This window comes from Crassostrea angulata, chromosome 8, assembly GCF_025612915.1.
Source record: "Crassostrea angulata isolate pt1a10 chromosome 8, ASM2561291v2, whole genome shotgun sequence".
Lineage (NCBI taxonomy): Eukaryota > Metazoa > Mollusca > Bivalvia > Ostreida > Ostreidae > Magallana > Magallana angulata.
This window is the reverse complement of record NC_069118.1, coordinates 3,586,923-3,607,512: the sequence shown is the minus strand read 5'-3', so window position 1 is coordinate 3,607,512 and position 20,590 is coordinate 3,586,923. Positions and strand designations below refer to the sequence as shown.

The 20,590-nt window shown below is 33.6% G+C and overlaps 2 protein-coding genes across 2 annotated transcripts; one reads left to right on the top strand and one right to left on the bottom strand.

Annotated features, from left to right (window-relative positions):
* Positions 1 to 25: 25 nt before the first annotated feature.
* On the bottom strand, positions 26 to 8,138 carry LOC128158530 (uncharacterized). Its single transcript, XM_052821405.1, has 13 exons — positions 8,054 to 8,138; positions 7,650 to 7,721; positions 6,780 to 6,885; positions 5,681 to 5,853; positions 4,283 to 4,331; positions 3,963 to 4,050; positions 3,775 to 3,869; positions 3,342 to 3,619; positions 1,904 to 3,040; positions 1,750 to 1,795; positions 1,403 to 1,505; positions 828 to 910; positions 26 to 601 (listed from the first exon to the last, which is right to left on the bottom strand). The coding sequence occupies exons 2-13, from the start codon at positions 7,715 to 7,717 to the stop codon at positions 491 to 493; spliced, it is 2,337 nt and encodes a 778-aa protein (XP_052677365.1). The 5' UTR covers positions 7,718 to 7,721; positions 8,054 to 8,138; the 3' UTR covers positions 26 to 490.
* Positions 8,139 to 8,159: 21 nt separating this feature from the next.
* LOC128158533 (uncharacterized) lies at positions 8,160 to 18,531 on the top strand. Its single transcript, XM_052821409.1, has 4 exons — positions 8,160 to 8,361; positions 10,176 to 10,289; positions 15,015 to 15,092; positions 15,438 to 18,531. The coding sequence occupies exons 1-4, from the start codon at positions 8,314 to 8,316 to the stop codon at positions 16,092 to 16,094; spliced, it is 897 nt and encodes a 298-aa protein (XP_052677369.1). The 5' UTR covers positions 8,160 to 8,313; the 3' UTR covers positions 16,095 to 18,531.
* Positions 18,532 to 20,590: the final 2,059 nt, after the last annotated feature.

The window sequence follows — 20,590 nt, the reverse complement described above, 5'->3', positions numbered from 1 at the left end:
CATTTCCTAATCAAATAAACCCAAGTTAATTTTTAAGAACATTTTATTGAATTAACAAATAAAAAAAAGTTAACACATCATACAACCTGAAGGTAGTCTTATGAAAACTACCTATTCAACAAGAAAATATACTTTAACTGGTAATTAAAAAGAGACATAACTATCACTGCTAAATCTTCTTGTTGCCAGCAGGGCATCAACATATCACAGGCATCAGCTTTGATGACAAATGGATCCACCATTATTTTTAAAGTCAGCAAATACTTAAGAAAACAGAAATACAAAAGCCTTTCACGTTATGTCATTACAATGAAAGAAAATAGATAAATGTACAATATCATGTATTATTTCACAATAATACTGGAGCGAGTCGTGTGGAAACTTAGGGCAAAACATGAGCAGCTTGATCTTAGCAGGATCTCTCTAGCAGGTCCTGGATCTGAGCGGGATCTGGGTCATTAGCACCGCCTCTTGAGTTGGTCCTGGGTCATTAGCACCGCCTCTTGAGTTGGACCTGGATGCGATGCGACAGTTCCAGAAGGTCATCATCCACCTGCATCATCTTCCTCTTGTAGCTGGCCTGTCTCTGCATCAGCACGTCCTGTGTCAGAAATAACTCGATCCTTATTACAAGAAATGGGTACATATTTTTTTATATTTGATGAAAATCAGGTGCTCTAAATCCATTCTCTTTTAGAGAGAGGATATTACAGTGTCAACTGATACAAAATGTGGACAATAATATGTTCAGAGGAGCTTTACGTACATATTACATAAATAGTTTCAAATAAAGACAAATTTATGCAAAAAATGTCTTATTTACATACCCCTCTGTTGACTTTCCAGCCATTTTCAGACTGTTTGTATTGAGGAGTGGCTGCAGAAGTTTGGCGCGATTGGGATCGAGCATCTACAATGAATCAATATTTAAATAGATATTAGTATAGAATAATTAGATTATTACACATGTATTGTCATTTATCTGACAACAATTTACAAAATAAGTAAAGTTGACATTAAACAGGAAGTTGACATTATTTTTTTTTTCAAAAATGAATTCCACCATATGGCAAGCCTAAACAAAGAGTGTGTTAAAATTTCAACTATCTGCAATGAATAGTTGCTGAGAAATCTTTGAGAATAATTTTTTTGAAAATTTAGACTAGAAAAACGTTGTCATTTAACAGGAATTTGACTTCTGATTGGTACAAAAATGAATCCCACCATATTGCGCACCTAAAGAAAGAATGTGTATTAAAATTTTAAGCATCTGCGAATAATGTTGCTTAGAAAAATGCAACAGAAACTTGTTACTGGCAGACATACAAAGGTAAAACAGTATACCCCCTCTCCTTCAAAGTGGTGGTATAAGTACAATATTTTTTGAAAGAAAGTCACTTACATGTCCTGAAGTTGCTAAACACAGATGATGCTGGCGAATCTTTGCGGGATTTCCTCTTGATCATGATTTTGGTGATAGACACAGAGGGAGAAGAGTCAAGATGCTATTGCAAAAAATAAATAAGGAAATTGAACAACCTGTTTATCCAATCAATTGTTTGATATAGGAAAGCTGCGGTTTTCTTAAATTTGCCTATGTTTTTTAAAAGTATGATATATTCAAAGAAGAGAACAGTAAAACTTTTGATAATGAGTGTGCATTTTAAACTGATAAAACACAATTTTATGCATAAATGTATGAAATCTGACATATTTATTGAACATTATTCATGTGATACATGTACTTACCTCTTCAATGTCATTGTCAACCTGACTTACATGTCTTCTATTTAAACTGTAATTAACCAAATTTGTAAAGAACTTAGATGCAATACAATTTTCAGTTTTCTAAATTACATTCCAAAAAAAAAAAATGCCTTTCATTGGCAAGAATTGCATGTACCTTGAAGATGTTCCTTTTTGTCTCCTAGCCAGGGAATTAGAATTTTCATCAGAAAATTGGAAAACATCAGCATCTTCTTCACCAAACTTCTTTGATAGAGGTTTAACATTGGATTTTGTACTGCTTCTGTACTCATACACAGGATTAACTGCGGTTTGATACATAGAAGAGTGAGTAAATGTTTTAGACAAACTTGGCACATCCTCCCTTCTCTGGCTGTCATATCTAGGTTTCTTGGCATAAGATGGAGCAATGTGATGCTGAGACTCATCAGAAGAATAAGGCGATTGTGTTCGAGTTTTTTCATGTGTTTGTGAAGCATAGACATAATCATCCTGAGAACTGTTCTGAGATTCCTGTGTAGAGCTTGCAAGTCTCTGAGATCTCCTGGTGGGGATATTTGTCTTCTTCCTGCTTTTCCTCCAAGAATTTCTACTTGTCAGCTGTTCTTCATCAGGTGTCCTGGTGTCTCTCTGTACAGTCCTTCCTATCCTAGGTTGTACCAGACCTTGGGGCTGGGGTAGAACTGTGGCCACTGGAGAAGGATTGGGTCTCTGGAAAAATGTTTTGGCTTGTTCTGGATATCTGTTCTCCTTTGGAGACATAAAATTATGTTGAACAGCTTTCAGTTTTCCTCCAGATTCGCTTCTTTTGCTTTCTGTCAAGCTGAAATTATGTTCCTGGGTATCTCTATAGTTCTGTTCAGAGTTCTGTTGGTGATACAAAACACAACCAATAGCAGATTTTCCATTCTCTAGATGTGTATCAGATCTGGACCTGCTATATTGTGCTCGATAAATTTGTGAATTATCAGTGTGTTTTTGTGTGACAGGTTGAAGGACATCGTCTTTGGATTTATCTACCCTTGACTTCATTAACTGAGAGTGTATGTATTCCTTCAATTCTTCCTGTTGTTGTTTCAGAGTATTTTGGAGGTATTCTCTTTGAATGTTAGCCACACTGTTGGATGTATTGCAGATTGTGTTAGTAGACCGATGAAGCTCATTCTCAAACTGTTTAGCCATGTCTCTCCTCTGTTCATCATTGCACTTTGAAAGAGAGTCTTGAAAGAATTCAAATGCTTCTCGCTTCTGAATTTCTAGATCTCTCCTAATGCATCTTATTTCTTCTGCAAATCTACAATTTTAATCTTATTTCATTTACATTTTGCATCTTTGGAAAACAGTCTGAAGAACATTGTTATCTTTGATATTTTTTAATGTCATACATCATGCTTATTTTTTTTCCATGTGTCTCAATGTGCAGCTAATATACAAGTGTTTCAATAAGGCATAATGGATTAAAAAGTCATATATACCATTAAAAATCATAGAAGATTAATATTGATGACATGAAATTAAATATTAACTATCAAAATAGAACTTGTGCATGAAATCTAATGTAGTGTAATGAACATGAATTCAAACATTTTTTTTACCTGCTGTTCTCTGTGACTTGGGAGGGAAAACTCTCAAGTCTTCTCTGTAGTTCATTGTGGAGCTGGTGTCCTGCCCTTTGCTGGTGGTCCTGGCCCTGTAGTATTCTCTGCTGGTTCTCGGTGATGATATGGCTGCTCTCCGTCAGCTTCTGGAGCTGTTTGTCCACCAACTCCTGGTTTCTGTGGAGTACCTCCGTGACTTTCTCCACTGAGTGGTCACTCCCCACCTTCTGCTGGTGCTCCAGCTGTCTTTGGAGCTCAATTATCCTGGCTTGTTTCTAAAATTTCAAAATTGGATCTCTTTAAAAGTACATTACTTAAATAGAACCAAAAATGTTCTACAGATATAACTAAATAAAAGTAATAGATTCTGCATGCTTCTATTGGTTTTTTTTTCTCAATTTTAACTAATAAAATGGTAAACCATTTTAACCTCTTCTATAATTCCTTTCATTTCATGAATCTGCTTTCTAGAATCTTTTTGCTCTTGAAAAGTCAAGATGACATTTTCCATCTGCTCTCTAAGACCTGTCAAAATATTCATATACCAGTAGTTCCATATTGCAGAATTAAGTGAAATAACTCCAGCTTATAAAACAGCTCATGAAGTGATGCACATACTGTTGTTAATGATTTTGGTAAGAGAATCTCCAAATATTTGCATGTGATCCCCTAAATGTTCTGGCAACACTTTCACAACATTCTGAACCTGTATAAAGAAATGAAAACATTTAAGATCCTACTTGGGCATAATCTCTTAACAAGTAAATGCGATTGCATGAATACTAGGTATATATTTTACAGACTATGTCATCTTGGGAGAAGTAAGCTTTTTAGTACATATATATGAAAATATTATACATATATGCATGCATGTATACTGATAAATTGCAGCATTTACATTAAATTTCAAAACAGTCAATTAGGTAATTGTTACCTACCTCTTCTGAACAATCTCTAATAGACTGTGATATTGTCTGTAACAGTTCTCTGAAATTTTAAATAGTATAACTTAAGGCCACATCAATTTAATTTTTTGGTTGTCAGACCCACATCCTCATTTTTAAACGAACATATGCATTTAATATTACTTTGAATTTCCGGCAATTAGGATTTTTTCTGTTCTATTTTCTGTTCTATTTTTCATATATATTTAAATTAGGGATGTCAAATCGGCCAATTTTTAGTACTGATCGGTTACTCGGAAGTTTTTCCAATCGAGTACCCGGGTACTCGGTAAAAGTGTAAATAAATATGAACAAGTACATTGATAACTGTAAAACCTTGGTCACTTTTGTAGAAACAAACCACATGATCTAATGGGAGGTTTCCCCATAAGTGTGTTTGTATGTGTCTCTTTTCCCGAGAATTTACGGCTTAATTCTTGGAGAATTGACAAAATTCGATAAAGTCGGTTGTTTTTCTGGAGTTTCTGGCCTGTCAAATTCTTCCTTATGTGAAGAGTGTGATTTAACATTTTTGTCGTTCCCCCCGTATAGGATAAGTTTACTTTGCACAGCTGACATTTTACGTTTTTGAATCTTCAGTTCTTTGAAAATATTTCCAGAACTTTGAAGTCGGTGGCGGCATTTTAGGTCTGTTCAATTTCTCTACTTTGTGCTATCTAATTTATATGATAGACTATATAAACGATGTTCAGTGAAAACAAATCATTAAACTAAGCCAAAAATAAGGGTAGAAGACAGCCAAATGTGAGAAAAGCTAGGTAACAGGTGCTTGTTTACGATAATTATTATATACAACTAAACACTGCCACAGGCGATAACGGTCATTTAGCATATTTAGAGGCGTAAGAAATCCTAATTACTGTATGTACAAGTGCAATGGACATTTTAATTTTTAAAACCGATGTTTTAATGCATTTTTAAATAAACATAGAAATATTAAAAAATATACATCCGAGTAACCGAGTACCGATTTTAGTATTCGATACTCAAACGTTCGATCGAGTACCCGGTTAACCGGGTACTCGTTGACATCCCTAATTTAAATTGTTTTAATTTATGAATAAAAAATAATATATAATTGTCAACTTTAATTTATTAATGTTTCGCTTAAATATTTTGCCTACAAATATGATAATTTTATTTATTAATCATATTACTTTTTTCATCAGATGTCTGAGGAACGACAAATTACTCTATTATTTATAAACACATACAAAAACCTTTACAGAACATTATAATGATATAAAAAATAAACTTTACAATCATAATTAGTGTAGCCCACTCTCTCTCTCTCTCTCTCTCTCTCTCTTTTAAATCATTTATCTATCAATTTTATTATAAGGTAAGTTTTGGTTGCAATTTTCCATGTACCTTTCTTCATTTTCTTTGGCCTTATGTCTGTTGCTCTGAAACTGCTGCTGGAATTTCGGTCGTTCATGGACTCCTGGCATACTGGAGGCAGGCTTCATCAGGGATACCAGGCCTTTATTGGAGGAGTTCTGTGGAGTGTTGTAGCTGTCAAACATCTTCCTCCCTTGAGACAACTGTAAAATAATATTATTTTTCATAGATAAAACTTGATGTCACCTATAACTAATTACTACCAATTTCAATAAAAAGTAATAACAGGATATTTTTTCAAAGATTCAAAGGAAGAATCACTTTGATTGATTTTCGAGATAATTTTGAGATATATGCAAAAATTTTTGGTCCTCTCTAGTAGGAAAATAACAAATAGAATTAAATGTATATAATTAGTAAAACTCGTATAGTACGAACACTGAGATATAGCAAAATCTCAGATATAGCAAAGTTTTTTAGAGTCCCTGGTTAAATTCATAACAAATCATTGCAAAATGTTACAGTTACAAGAATTCAGATATTACGAAATACGAACTGATTTTGAGTTCCGTAGAGGTGAATAATAACGAAATTCAACACTTTAATAAGGAATTTCTTTACAATTTAAAAAGTCTGCACTACCATGTAACATAATAGTTTAGATGAATTTATTTTCACATATATATAAATTCTTCAATTCACAATCCGATTATAAAAGGTATCAGAAGAATGAATTTTCAATTTATGCCTCAATCAGCAAAAATTGTAAACTGGTGAAGGACAACATGTATATAGTGAATTCGCAGCAGTTATTATTACGAATTCGTTATACAGATATAATGATATAACGAAGTAAATCATTTGGTCCCAAGGACATCCCTATAACCAAGTTTTACTGTATTGATAAGTTATCAATATATACACTATACACTATACATCTTATATGCATTAATCCCATGGCTATATATATAATTATGCTAATCAACAAAAGCCTATATCACAATGCCTCTTCTTCACAGGCAAAAATTCCTGAATCTGATAATGACTATGACGGGGTCAGCAACAAAATTACAAGAATTATTACTTACTTCACCTATCCCATTTTCCTTTTTTCTGAATGACACTTTACCTGATCTGTAGATCCACAACTGGAATTAAATCCATCTTGGCATTGTGAAAATTCTCCCTGTGACTGACTGGAATACTGTACAAAAGTGGACTTCTCTGTCTTCTGACTGTAATAATACAGCAATAAGTTAGTACAACTCAGTTACAATTACCTCAATTTTAAGTCTTTATATATATATAAAAAAAAACCAATATTTTTTCTTTAAATACACTACATATACAGAGGAACAAAAAAGAATAATTTTCATTGAGTCTGACTTAAATTATATTTCAACTTGAATAAAGATTAAAAGTTTGGTTTTTCCTCTGATCTTTGGGTTAACCCCGCAAAGCTAGGAAAACAACTTTTGCAAAGTGTGGATTAATTGGACTAAAGTGGAGCTCCCATATCTAACCGGGAATAGTTTCCATGCTTAGAATCTGCCCATGGTGAAGAGTCATCGAAACTATTCACAGGGGGGGGGGGGGGGGGGGGGGGTGGCATTCAATTTCCCTCCTTTTTAAACCTGGAACACCTCTGTCGTAATGCGATTGCTACTTTAAATTCAAAGTCCGATAACTCTAATTTGTTACTCATCAAGAAATTATGCATCTCCGACAAATATTAGTTTTCTTTGGTATAATAAAATACCTATTTATACTTACTATTCTGACAATAGCAAGTTTATTGTCCCCCTCGACAGCAACTATTTCCCTCAGCTTTGCCTCGTGAAATATCTGCTGTCTTGGGGGACAATAACCTTGCTAGATCGTCCTCATATCCAGTAAATACATGTAGGTATATAATATATATACCCCTTTTTTTCATTTGCACGCTCAGAGTCAAATCTCTGTGATGTAATGGTTCAGGTGTACTCAGATATGCATTTACCTCTTTTGTCCACCATACAGGAATAAATCTCTTCTTGAAACATGGTTTGAAAACATGCCTTTCTTCATTTTTCTGAAATTAAAAACTTTGAAAGAATAACAAGAACATGATTAATGAAATAGGCCTATTGCCACTATATAATCACTAACTTAATTCTTTATTATTCTATAAACACTAGTTTTATACCAATCAAACTGTATGGCATATACTTCTTTAATCTTAATAAATTTCAAGGATTTCCTAAAAAGCAAAAACAAGCATGCACAAGGGGAGTGGGGGGGGGGCTATCAAAAACGCATTTCTGTGTGTTCAAGTTAATCAAAACATTTTGTGAATCTTACAATGTACAATATAGATATCTAAAATTTTAAAAAATCTAAAAGTTCCTCTCAACTCGAGATTACCTGCAGTGTTATCTTTCGTCTGTTCCAGCAGACGATCTTATACCGGAAGTGATGTCTGTCTCGCACCTTGCACTCTTTGTAAGGCCTATTTTCATTGGATTAAAAAGATGAGTAGCTACGGCCAACTGGATGTGTTTATATCGCCATTGCCGAAGTCAACGCACTTGGATACTCGATATTTTGGCGATAAAAGTCAATGTGTTTAATGTTATTAGTTGTATAAAAGTTATGTTATGCATCTGACATAAAAAGCTGAGTTTATGGTGAAATCAGAGATGACCTGCGCAACAGAAATTGTTGGCAGCTGGGTAAGATTATATGAAACTCATTTTTACATTTGAACTGATGTTTTTATTGCATTGATTCAATCTAGACAGTAGTTTAACAACGTATTGTTTTACCTTGTCAATATATTGTTGTGTTGGCTGTGTGAGAATACGTCGTGAAAGAGAGATGATGTAGGGGGGAAAATACAACACATTGTAATAGTTTTGTCTGTAAAAGCATGGTTATAACTTTCTAGCCTGCCCGTGAAAGTGTTGTGCAGCTAAAATTTGTTTAAAATTCTTATGTCGATTTGATATAATGATAAATGTTTATTAAAAGGAGATTTGGATTGTGTGTATGTCAATTATTAAATTTAGATGTTAAATTCTGCTATACCAGTTCTCATAGACATAAATAAATAAAAGATGTCTCTGCTCTTCTGAATGGTTTGAATTTGATAAATCTGAAAATTATTCCAGGATTATCAGCATCAGAGGTTACTAAATTCACCCATTAGTTCTGTAGTGACTATGCTACCACCTATAAAAAAACTGTGCATGTATACATGTACTACGTACTCATTGACCATATATATAGTGTCGTAGATGCTCTTGGGCAGACATGTCACAATATAATATAAATGATTATAGTCTGTCCCAAGATATTTATGCAGCACATTTGGACGATTTTTAATAAAAATACACTTACCTGTGAAAGAAGTGCAATTGAAATAGTTGAAAGGGATATTTTCCAAGATAATTTCATTGACACATTATCATCTTTCACTCGGAAAAATTCACATGAACGAAAACAGATTCCTTACGGAGATTTATAATGGGGAATGTTTACATCTTTTCTCCATTCGGAATACACTCGGAATACATCGCGCAATATTTCAACGTTATCATCCGGGCTTGCTGCAATACAAAATCTCCGTAGACATCACATTTTTCGGGATTGTATTGAAACCTGATAAGCTAACAGGGGCGTTTTGACTGAGAAATCTTGGAAATTTTTCATACTTATAAATGAACATCGTTTGAATCCTGAGGTATTTATAAATATCAAGCAATTAAGCCAAATGTGAATCCAAAATATCTTGGGACAGAGTATAAATTATGATAAGGCTTGTGGTCTGTAATCAAAGGGAAAAAGAATAAGATGCTTTAAATAGCTGATGCTGAAAAATAGTCTACAGATTTACACTACTTATAGATATACATATACCAATCCTAATATTTTGCAATTTACACTTGAGGTAAAATTAGGTTTAGAAGCAATTTAACAAGAGCTTGGACTTTGGATAGTTGTGGCAAACAGCAATGTGATGTAAGCCTGTCTATTTCATTGTAGGCCACTCAGTCATGGCTCTTTGAAATCAAAAAGACAATCTCTGGCTTTTGGGCAAAGACTACACAATCTGTGTATATTTCGCTTGTAACCAGTGTCATTTTGACTTGTTTTGACGAAAAAAAATTGATAGTTACATCCTACTGAAAGTCCAAGCTCTTGTTAAAATGGTTCTATCATTTGCATGTGCATCAGAAGAAGATTTCATATTATAATTGAACTCTGTTTATATGGTTTAATAATACTTAACCAAGCTGATATGATATCTGGCCATATGAATGGTTTATAAATACATGTACATGTACTTAAGCTGAACTGATCAACACATACTTAATGCATAAACGTTTACTGCTCATTTAGAACAGATTACAGATTAAAAGACTGCATTATGTAATTTCCAGGTACAGGTTGATGTTAGGTATTCAGTTGTAAATTTCCATTGACCGTCATTTTGTACAGGGCTTCGCATTATATCTTACGCCATAACTCCTCTTCCTATTGACAGTTTCCTAGTGGTTACTATGGACATTTCCGCAGCAAGACACGCAACGATTTTGTATGTGAATACAGACAGCTAGCGAAACCTCAACCGCCTAACAAATTCCTGAACAGGTCACAGGTATCTACTTTAATATATATATCTCTGCTGGCCAGAGCTGTATGAATACATGTTTGGGTTTTTTCTGCAAAGAAAATGAAATGAATGGGAGGGATTATAATAATGTGCACCCCAGTGTATTAAACCTAGCTCTCAATTTCAACAAAACATCATTAATTTAAAAATTCATTTGATTCAGAAAGTTTTAATTCTACAGATACTGTAGGAATAATTCGAACTTGTGCATGATGCATGGTTTAGTGGATTCCATTGGTACATTCTTCTGACACCCACAAATTTAAATTTGTCCATGTTGTCACACCTAATGAGTAATGAAACATCATCTTCATATTAATTGCCATTAAACTTATTCCAAGATTACATTCCATTGAACCTTGGATAATTGCTAAGTAAGCCATGAATGTAGAGCCCCCACCAAATTTACTGTATACAGGAAAATATTTGTCCCTGTTTTATTTTTGCCCCTGTTGTCAGTGCATGGGCAAATCTAAGACTGGGCAAATTCCAATGTCTTAAATTATCTCTGTTTTAACACAACTTTGTTTTGGCGAATTTAAGACGGGGCAAAAGTGTTTCCAACTGTAGAAAGGCAAAAATAACCCTCAATACAGTATATGATTCCAAAGCTGATAAAAACAAAACTGTTTGATAACTAAAGGTTGTAGTATCTTGTTTTTTATCTCTTTATCATAACAATAAAGAAAATATCATCAAATATAGTGTCATCCATAATCATTTGAATGTTTTCCATCATCAACTGAAACCCTTGGCAACTGTAATTCCTGTATTCTTAGTAAAAAAAACTCAACAATCTAAACTTGAATGATTATCGTTATTATTTATAATAAAGCTCTGAGCCCATATTATCAGTATTACCGGTAAGCATAAGCATCCATTCTCAAAAAGTTATATATTTGTGGAGTGTATATTAATAATTGGTACCTAGAATATTGCCAGCATGTGCCTCCCTACATACATACTAGTATCAGCTAGTGTACATTGTATATGTACGTACATCGCTCTGGACTATTCAGTTATCACCAGGGGAGCATTCATTTTGGAGAATTAATGTACAATTAATTTGTGGACTAGATTCCTATCTCCTCACAGCTTACATACCATGACAGTGACTGTAGAAGAATATAAATGCTATATTAGGCCATTTCTTTTAAATGTTTAATACACTGGCATTCTGTTTTCTTTATCAAATCTTAAACACCACTTTTTACAATATTTCACAAATGTATTCTAAAGGTATGAATTGACATTGAATATTTTCAATATATTGAAATTGCTTTTTTTGTAAAGATTCGAATTTGTTTATGGAGATGATCACGATTTTGCAGAAATTTAAATCCATACTGGTTGGTTGTTTAAATGCAAGCAATAGAAAAGAAAAAGTTTTTGTTTTCGAAATCAAACAAGTGATCACATTTGGTAAGTCTATAAATGCTGTTAAGTTTGCAATGGCAGTTAAAACTGGCTTCCACGGCTAAGTACACAAATATACACTCATCTTTATTTGAAACATCTTATGTATATAAAAGAAATATCAAAGTAAATATGAAATCCTTTTGTTAAGTTCTAATAAGTACCTTTTGTTAAGTTTTTATAAGTACCCCCAGCAATAGAAGCGTTATAAAATGTTTATAAGGAATATCACTGTACAGCAGTTAATTTGAGTCAGATGATATTGAAGTACCGGGTAATCAGGTTTTAAAACATGATGTTGTAAAAAGAGCTTCATGTTTGAATTTGATACATATGTCAATAGTGTAACCTAGGGATGCAGCCCAACATTAAAGTTTAGTTTAAAGAATAAATAAAACCCTTTGTACACAGATTCAACCACCTTCTAGCACAAAAACAGCTATGGAGTTTTTGTCCATTAAATTAAGACATTTTCTTCTTGCTTTTGACTTCCTAGTGAGGTTATGAATACATCAAAGACAGTTCAAAAGGAAAAACAGTCTAAAGATACTTGAGAAACCACTCTGTATTATACAAAATATGGATCAAAAGCTTGCCAATACAATTTTCCATTGTAATGCAAGATTTTCATATTTAAGGCTGGGTTGCAGAACATTTTAATTCAAAACAACAATCAATCGCTTAACGTCAGATCAATAATGCCAGTAATGTGTTGTATCATGTTTAACTTGTATCGATAATGACAGAACAAGGGTTCAATGAATAGGCCAAACACTGAACAGACACAGTGCTTGTACCGGTGCAGTTTGCCAGACTGCATGCAGGTTTGACTCAGATTGTATGTCAGTTCAGGTGGTCATTCACTGGTATAAAGCTAAAAAAAAAGTTCTTTATGTAAAACTCGGAGGTATGTTGTAGCCAAAAATGTACATCTCATTCTGGCTCTGATCACTCAGAAAGGTTGGTAGGACCATACACAGCCTACAGGATCTGTCTGTAACAGCTGGACATTGACCAGTTCTATACAGTAGCAGGAGCCCCACCAAGTCACGTATACTGTCAGACACTTCAAACCATGAACTTTTTCTGCCCCAGTCCCAAGCATTATTAATATTGAAGTCAAAATTTAAAACAGGTCTGGGTTCTTACATATATCTGTAATATAAGGAAATGAAAGTTATGGCTTTTTCTGGCAAGGCATTTTATGAAACTTAGATCTAGTGTAAGAATAATATTTATCGAAGACGTAATGACTGCTGGACAAAATTAAAGTGTCTGAATTTGAAGCCATCCGGAGTCCAATTTTAGATGAATTTATGAAATACACTGTATAATCGTACAAAGTCAAAGGTACAACATGTACAACTAAAGATATTTTTTATGGGGATGCATGTCATTTCCTTTTAAGATTAAGATTTTTAGGTAACGAAAAATTCCTGGTGGTTTTTATGATCATTCTGATTAACAGGAAATTTATTCAAACCTTCAATAAATTATTATGCAAAGATTTGATATTTGCATTATGTGTTTGGTCATCTTATTTGATATCAAATATTTGTAAATAAACATCAAAGTTGATAGGAAAGTGGTATTTAATTGAACAACATTTTTATCTTCATTCTGATGGTATATAGGAATTTTAAACTTTAAAACTCTTTATAATCTTGATATATCCCCCAAAAAAATTATCAGGAAAAAAGCTTATGTAATTTGGCTATCATTGCTCAAAGTGTAAAATTTCACAAACAGACACCCAGATTAAGGGAGATATCACATCCTGAAGTTGATAATATATCTCCTAGACAAAAAGATTAGCAAGTATTAGAATTTCTCCGTAGTAATAAAGTTTGCTTTTCTTTTTACACTTGGGGGCCAAGTTTCTTTTCACTTGTTCAATATTTGATTAGGACAAGTTTTTAGAATAAATTGGCCTTGTGTTTACCTGGCTATGTGTGAGCTATTAGAGGCAATCAGACAGGTACGGTTTACACTACACATAGTCTGTACTTTGTTCTCCTTGTGTTGTCAAGACAAGTAAGACTAATGACAAATTCGACTGATTAAGATTGGGACTGAAGATAATGCTGGGAGGTGCGATTATCATCAATTGTTCAATCACTGAATACCTCCGTAGCCATCTCTCTAAATAAGCTGTTTTGTTTTGTTGACAACAGGTTAATTAGTTCTTTGAAATAAACAGGCAGAATAAACAGTACTCTGCCATTTAAATCTTTTCAAGGGGTTTAATAAAACTTTTAAAAAACTTATGAAAAAGAAGGAGGGTGGGGGGAGGGGGGGTTTACAACCTGTGTGATCAGAATTATTATTCATGCACAATTTTTTAGATCCACTTGAATTATCTCTGACTTTAATTTTAACCACATTAACAAAATTCATATCTTCAATAGACTAAACATTTAAGGAAAAAAAAAGGGTTATACATGTAATTTTTGATTACAGCATGATTAATACCGCGTATAATTAAGAAATAAGGTATCATTTTTGGATGTATATTGGGATATAAATACGGGTTGGTCATGTGATCAAATCCCATAAAGTCCGAATTTAATGTAAAATTTAGGCATTTTCAGGGGAAACTCTATCACAGAATCAAAAGCAATATGATTTTCCTCCAACATTATATAGGAAAGCTATTTTATTTTCTAAGTTCTTTTTACGAAACAAAACGGACTGAGAAGCACAAGGAGTTAAATTTGACCGTGATTCTTGAATGGACTAAACACGAAAGGTCTGTGATATTGCGTTTGCGATTTTAGTCAAGGCTTATAAAAAAGTCAGAAATAATTTTAACTGAATTAACTCCTTTGACAAATTCCGATTGTAATTATCAAGAACACCTCGTCTCGATGTTGACCCATAAACATTATTCTGTTTACAGGCCTATCTTACCTGAATCATTTATCCCCCGCAATTAATTTTATATTTTTTAGAAAATGAATGAATAAAACTTCATATAACAAAATACAGATACGTTTATTTTTTTCATGGCTAAATTATGTTTTCATTACGATATCCAATAGGTGTGTTTCAGCACAAGTGGGTTAGTTTGAGCACATAGAAAAAGTAGTGACCTAGATTATTCATGCGCTACTTTGACCTCTTCACCCATAATGATGTTATGCAGAAGTAACAGCGGATTGCACAAACAGTGTTATATAAGGGAAAACATTTGCAAGCGTAAATATCATGCCATAATTGTTTTAGTTTGTATATATATATATATGAAATGTTGTTGATGAAGTCAACTGTAGAACTCTTTTTATCTCTTTCAAGCAACCTACAGCCAGACATGTGTTTTCTCACCATGACAACAGGGAATCATTCCTCAATGATGCCTTATACTTTGAACAAGTGAGTAGCAAACAATAATAAGGGGTTGAGTTTAATGAAGGAAACTAAGGTTTAAACAATTGAGATGAAAATCGAGTGCAAATGATCTGTAACATCCATGAGCCAGGAACCTTCTGTTATCTTTTCCCAGACTATGCACTGATTTGAATGGGATTTTGATAATTTGATCAAGACATAATTAGGCTGTGTCTTTTAGATGAATTTAGATGAATAAAAATTTTTGGAAAAGTATAAAATTAGCTCCTTAGAGCTAATGTTTATTGTTGTATATGTATAACAGAACTTTAAATAAATATAATCTTATCTTATATAATGACCTTTATGGTAATAACATGTCTGTTGTAGGGTTTGGGACGTAAGCGGGCTCCAAACAAGGCTTACAGCTTCAAGCAAGACTTCATGACATGGATGCCAGAACGGGAGTACATTCAGAGAACCCAGCGACCCTTACTGTCAACGTATCGAAAAGACTTCAAGACCTCCCAGAAAGTACCTCAAATATATGTCAACAAACCTCCATCTTCTTTTGATGGGGTCAACACAACGTCATATAGATATGCCCATGGTAGTGAAACAGCCAACCCTAACAGACATACAATCAATGCTATGAACAATGAGGCACTCAAACTTAGTTTGTTGAATAGAAAAAACCGTGCTATGTCAGCGCGAGGCACGGTTCGTGAAACCGTGGCTTCCTGCATGAATTGGTACAACCCAGCAAAAGAGCGACCCAAAACCGCAGTCCAGAATCAAACAAGTCCGGCAGCAACTCAGACGACCATGTTACAACCCCACCCACCCTCCGAGCCACCTCCTCCCCGGGCTGAGCCACCTCAACCAAGAGTGAACCCTCCCCCACCAGCAGTGGAGAGGCAGGTCACCATGCCTCCGGTCAGAGAAGCCACTGTGGTTCAAGCTGAGCCGGTCAACCGACAACCTCAACCCACAATTGCGTGGGCACCCCCTCAACCAGCCGCGGCCATTGAAGTGGCCTGTGCTTGAACTGGGTGTTATACAGGCTGATTAATACTTACGTCTAAACAAACCTGTACTCTATGAAGGAAGAATCCACCTTAATAATTTCTGTAACATCAGAGTAAGTGATGCTCTGAATGGAATATCTGGTGTTAGGTGTGATAGATACATGTATATATGTTTTTATTTGTACAGTGTACTAATACCAAAGTAGAATTTTTATATTATGAAACCTTTTTGTTTTCTTATTTGCCTTATAGTATTCATACATCAATTGTTTGATAGTTTAGATTTAAAAGAAATACGGAATGTTAAGTCAGCATTTGATTCAAGAATGTTAACACCACTGAAATTTTAAATCTGAGTACAGAAGTAAACAATTAATTTTGCAGAACTGTTTGCATCCAATTTGCTGCTGTTTTTTGTGTACAAGACAACCCCAGAGAGATGTCATTTAACTAGTCCTGTCCCTGTGTGTTGTTGATATACTCAACGAACTCCTCTTATCATAACTTTTATTCAGTAAGTTTGCTTATTTAGTGAATTTATCCTCATGGATATGTACTCAGATGCGCTATTTTTCCCTTTTTTGTTGTTGATATTTAAGGATTTATTGCATTCTTATGAACCACACCTATCAATCTGTATCAAGATTTGTTTTGTGCAGAAACAAGTGTATAGGCATATTTTACCGTTTGTGGTATATAGTCTGGCATGCATACTGGTACCTTACTGTTGTTATACACTGTATATCGAAGGCATTTATTCAGCTGATAGGAATGTGATGAATGTTAATGAATCTTTCTGTTCTGAGGTGTTAGTTTTGTCTATGTGTTCCTTGTTATAGACTTGATGGTGAAAAATATTTGAGATTTATGTTTGGTTAATTTTGCTTAATTAACTTGTTTGGTTGTATGCAGCCATTATATACATAACAGAACACTTTACTTGTACTTACCAACCATAGACCATAAGGGAGTACTGGTGTAAGATCTGTTGACTTCGTTTGATAATTATCGTACTAATACCGGTATATTATTGTGAAGTTTAATGAAAGTGGTGTTGGAACATGAAAACAAACCTTGTTGTTTCAAATTTTCAATTTTCGGGGCTGTACAAGCAACAACTGTTTTAATACCTTAATTATGTTATCACATGAATACCATGTTTCCCTGAGTTCTGTCATACCAAGTAGTCCACTAAGATAAGATTACTCTTCTTCCATGTTGGATTTAAGGTCACCTATGTTCTAAGGCTGATATGTGATTATAACTCTACTAACGTTGGCTATATCTAGACCTAATGCTTGTGTTTTTATTTTTTGCTCAACTTTGCAGAGAAGTATTATTTTTTTTATTCTGGCAGTATTCTAACAATTGGGCTTGTCGTGTTAAATCTATTGCTGTTGATAAGCTGTTATGTTGTTTTCTGGCAATTTATGCAGCCGATGAAATTTATTCCGTCCAATGTATATTTTTCAAATATTTGAATTTAGATATATATTAATCATAAATGTATATACAGATTGATTCTCCAATTTTGTTAACAACTTTACCTGTTTTTTATTAGATATAAGTATATTTACATGTAGAAGAACTTTTTTGTTATCCTATTTTCCTACACTTTTACTTAAATCACTCTTTCTGGGTAAGATATAATGGAAGAGAGATCTGATCAAGGGCAATAACTCTTGATGTTAAACAACTTCTCAATAGTTTTGGTGCATTATGAGATACAATTACACATTTTATTACCGCAGTATTATCAAGAGGAGTTTTACCATCATCACCAATATCACTGTGAAAGGTAATGCATTCCCAATTTATGTACTAATTCTTTACAAATTTAAATCTCAAGGAGACTGCTTTAATATTTTATGAACTAAGGCTAGACTAAACGGGAAACGAATCAGTAAAATGTCTCCAGTCATTCAGTCAGATTCTTCTTGTTTTTGTATTAATTATACAGTATTTTTATTATCGCTTTTTGATGTGATATTTTTAATGATAAGCTGGACTGTGATGTTTATCGTAGATTTTAACAATTTTAATCTGTTATTAGACTATTCATTTTGTATCATTTCCATGTAATATATATTCTAGTAGTCAGATATATTATCAAACAAATTTCTTTCTATAGGTTATGGGCATGTTTTTAAATAAATTTACAGTTAAAAATTGATTGATTAAAAAAATGTTAGTGACAATTTTTATTGTATTTTATCTATTCATATTTATTAAAAAGTAAAAAAGTTATCAAACAAGATCATGTACATGTATGAAATGTTGTTTATTTTGAGCCAAAAGTTTCTAAAGTTATGTTTATTTTGGGTTTTTGTTTTACAAAGCAACATCAAAATGGTTATCTGTACTTTTTCTATCAATCTACAAAGTGTTTGTAACAAGAATTGTGTATGACTTGAACTCGGAGCAATATAGAGAGTTTATTAAATTAGAGCTTAAAATTACTGTGTTAAAGGTTGTGTTTTGAAATCTCAATCTCAATCTCAATCTCTCTCTCTCTCTCTCTCTCTCTCTCTCTCTCTCTCTCTCTCTCTCCAGGATGAGCCCCTACAATTTAACATGACTCACAACTAAGATTTACCACAGCTGTAGCATTTACTACACGTTGGTCACAAGTTCAGTATAATCAAAGTTTGGATATACATATATATGTAATGCCTTAACTACATGTTGTTTATTAAATGCAGGACAACCTAACGCAAATTTAAGATGCATAATCACCGTACCCTAATGCTTGCATTTTTATTAAATGATAATTATATTTTGTTTAAAGGAATATAATTCATATTTAAAATTCACACATTTCAATGCCCCTTCTGTAATAGAGATAGATAATTACCTAAATTGATTAATAGTAAATGTTGTTTTTAAAAAGGTTAAAACAATCCCATTCCCCCATCAATAAAATTTGTGAATATTAATTTTATTTTTAGCTGAGAGCTCAAGTGAGCTTTTCTGATCACTTTTTGTCTGTCCGTCCGTATGTGTGCCTGTAAACTTTTTACATTTTCGACCACTAGGGCTAATTTCAACCAGACTTGGCACAAAGCATCATTGGGTAAAGGGGATTCAATTCAATTTGTTAAAATAAAGGGTCACACCCTTTTTTAAATTAAGATTTATTGAAAATTTGGTAATATTTTTCAAAAATCTTCTTAAAAATCATACGGCCAAAAAAGCTGAAATTTATGTGAAAGCATCCTCAGATTGTTTATATTCAAGTTTATTCAAATAATGGTCCCTGGGGGTAAGGTAGGGCCTCAATGGGGGGGGGGGGGGTCGAAGTTTTACAAAGGAGTATATAGAGTTGATCTTTTAAAATCTTCATCTCAAGCACTATTTAGCCAGAAAAGGTGAAACTTGTATAGAAGCATGTCCTCAGAAAGTGTAGATTCAAATTTGTTCAAATCACGGTCCCTGGGGGTAAGGTGGGGCCACAATGGGGATCTAAAGTTTTATATAGGAGTATTGAGTTAATCTTTAAAAATCTTCTACTCAAAAACCATTTGGCCAGAAAAGCTGAAACGTGTGTGGAAGCATTCTAAAATAGTGCAAATTCAAGTTTGTTCAAATCATGGTCCCTGTGGGGTAAGAGGGGCCACAATGGTGGGTCAAATTTTTACATAGGAATATAATGAGAAATTTTATTTTTATCTTCTACCCAGAACACGACTGGCCAGAAAAGCTGTAACTTGTGTGAAGTATCACCAGGTAGGGTAAATTCAAGTTTGGACAAATTATGATCCCCAGGGATAGGGTAGGCGCACAATGGGGAGGGGTAAATCTTAACAAAGGAATATATAATATATTATTATCGAGAAAAATCCTTTTCTTTAAAAAAAACATTTTCTTAGAAAAGGTGCAACATTAGTGAAAGCAATTTTAGAAAGTGTAGATTCAAATTAGTCGAAATCAAGTGTTATTCAGGAGAAGGATCGAGCCACAGGTGGGGGGGGGGGTCCAATTTTACAAAGGAAAACATTTTAAATTCACCAAAACTAAAATGCTTTATCAAATGTGGGATATTACTTATATGCAAGCATTTTTAAATATCGTTGATTCTTTAAAATTGTTTATAGACATTGGCCCCTGGACAATTCTTAGGCTTCACAAGTTTGATGTAGGTTTATATCCCAATTGATTTAGGTCTTTAGAACAGTAATGTTAAATATGTGAATTGACTTTACTGTGACATAAAGGGATCAATGATAAACAGAATATCAAGGAGAAAAAATGATTTTTTTATACAGGATCTGTTAGACTACGTGTACAATGTCCATATTTTTTGGTATTATATGACTCCGTAAAGCTGATTTTATGATGTCTATCGTTGCTCAGGTGAGCAATGTTGCCCATAGGCCTCTTGTTATTTTTTTAAAATTAATCCCGAATTACGCTTTTCCTTCATCTTTTATCTATTGTCTCGATCAGGTGTTTCGCCACCGTACGGCGAGCATGTATAAATTTTGAATAGTTCTACCAGATATAAATGTAGGGTAT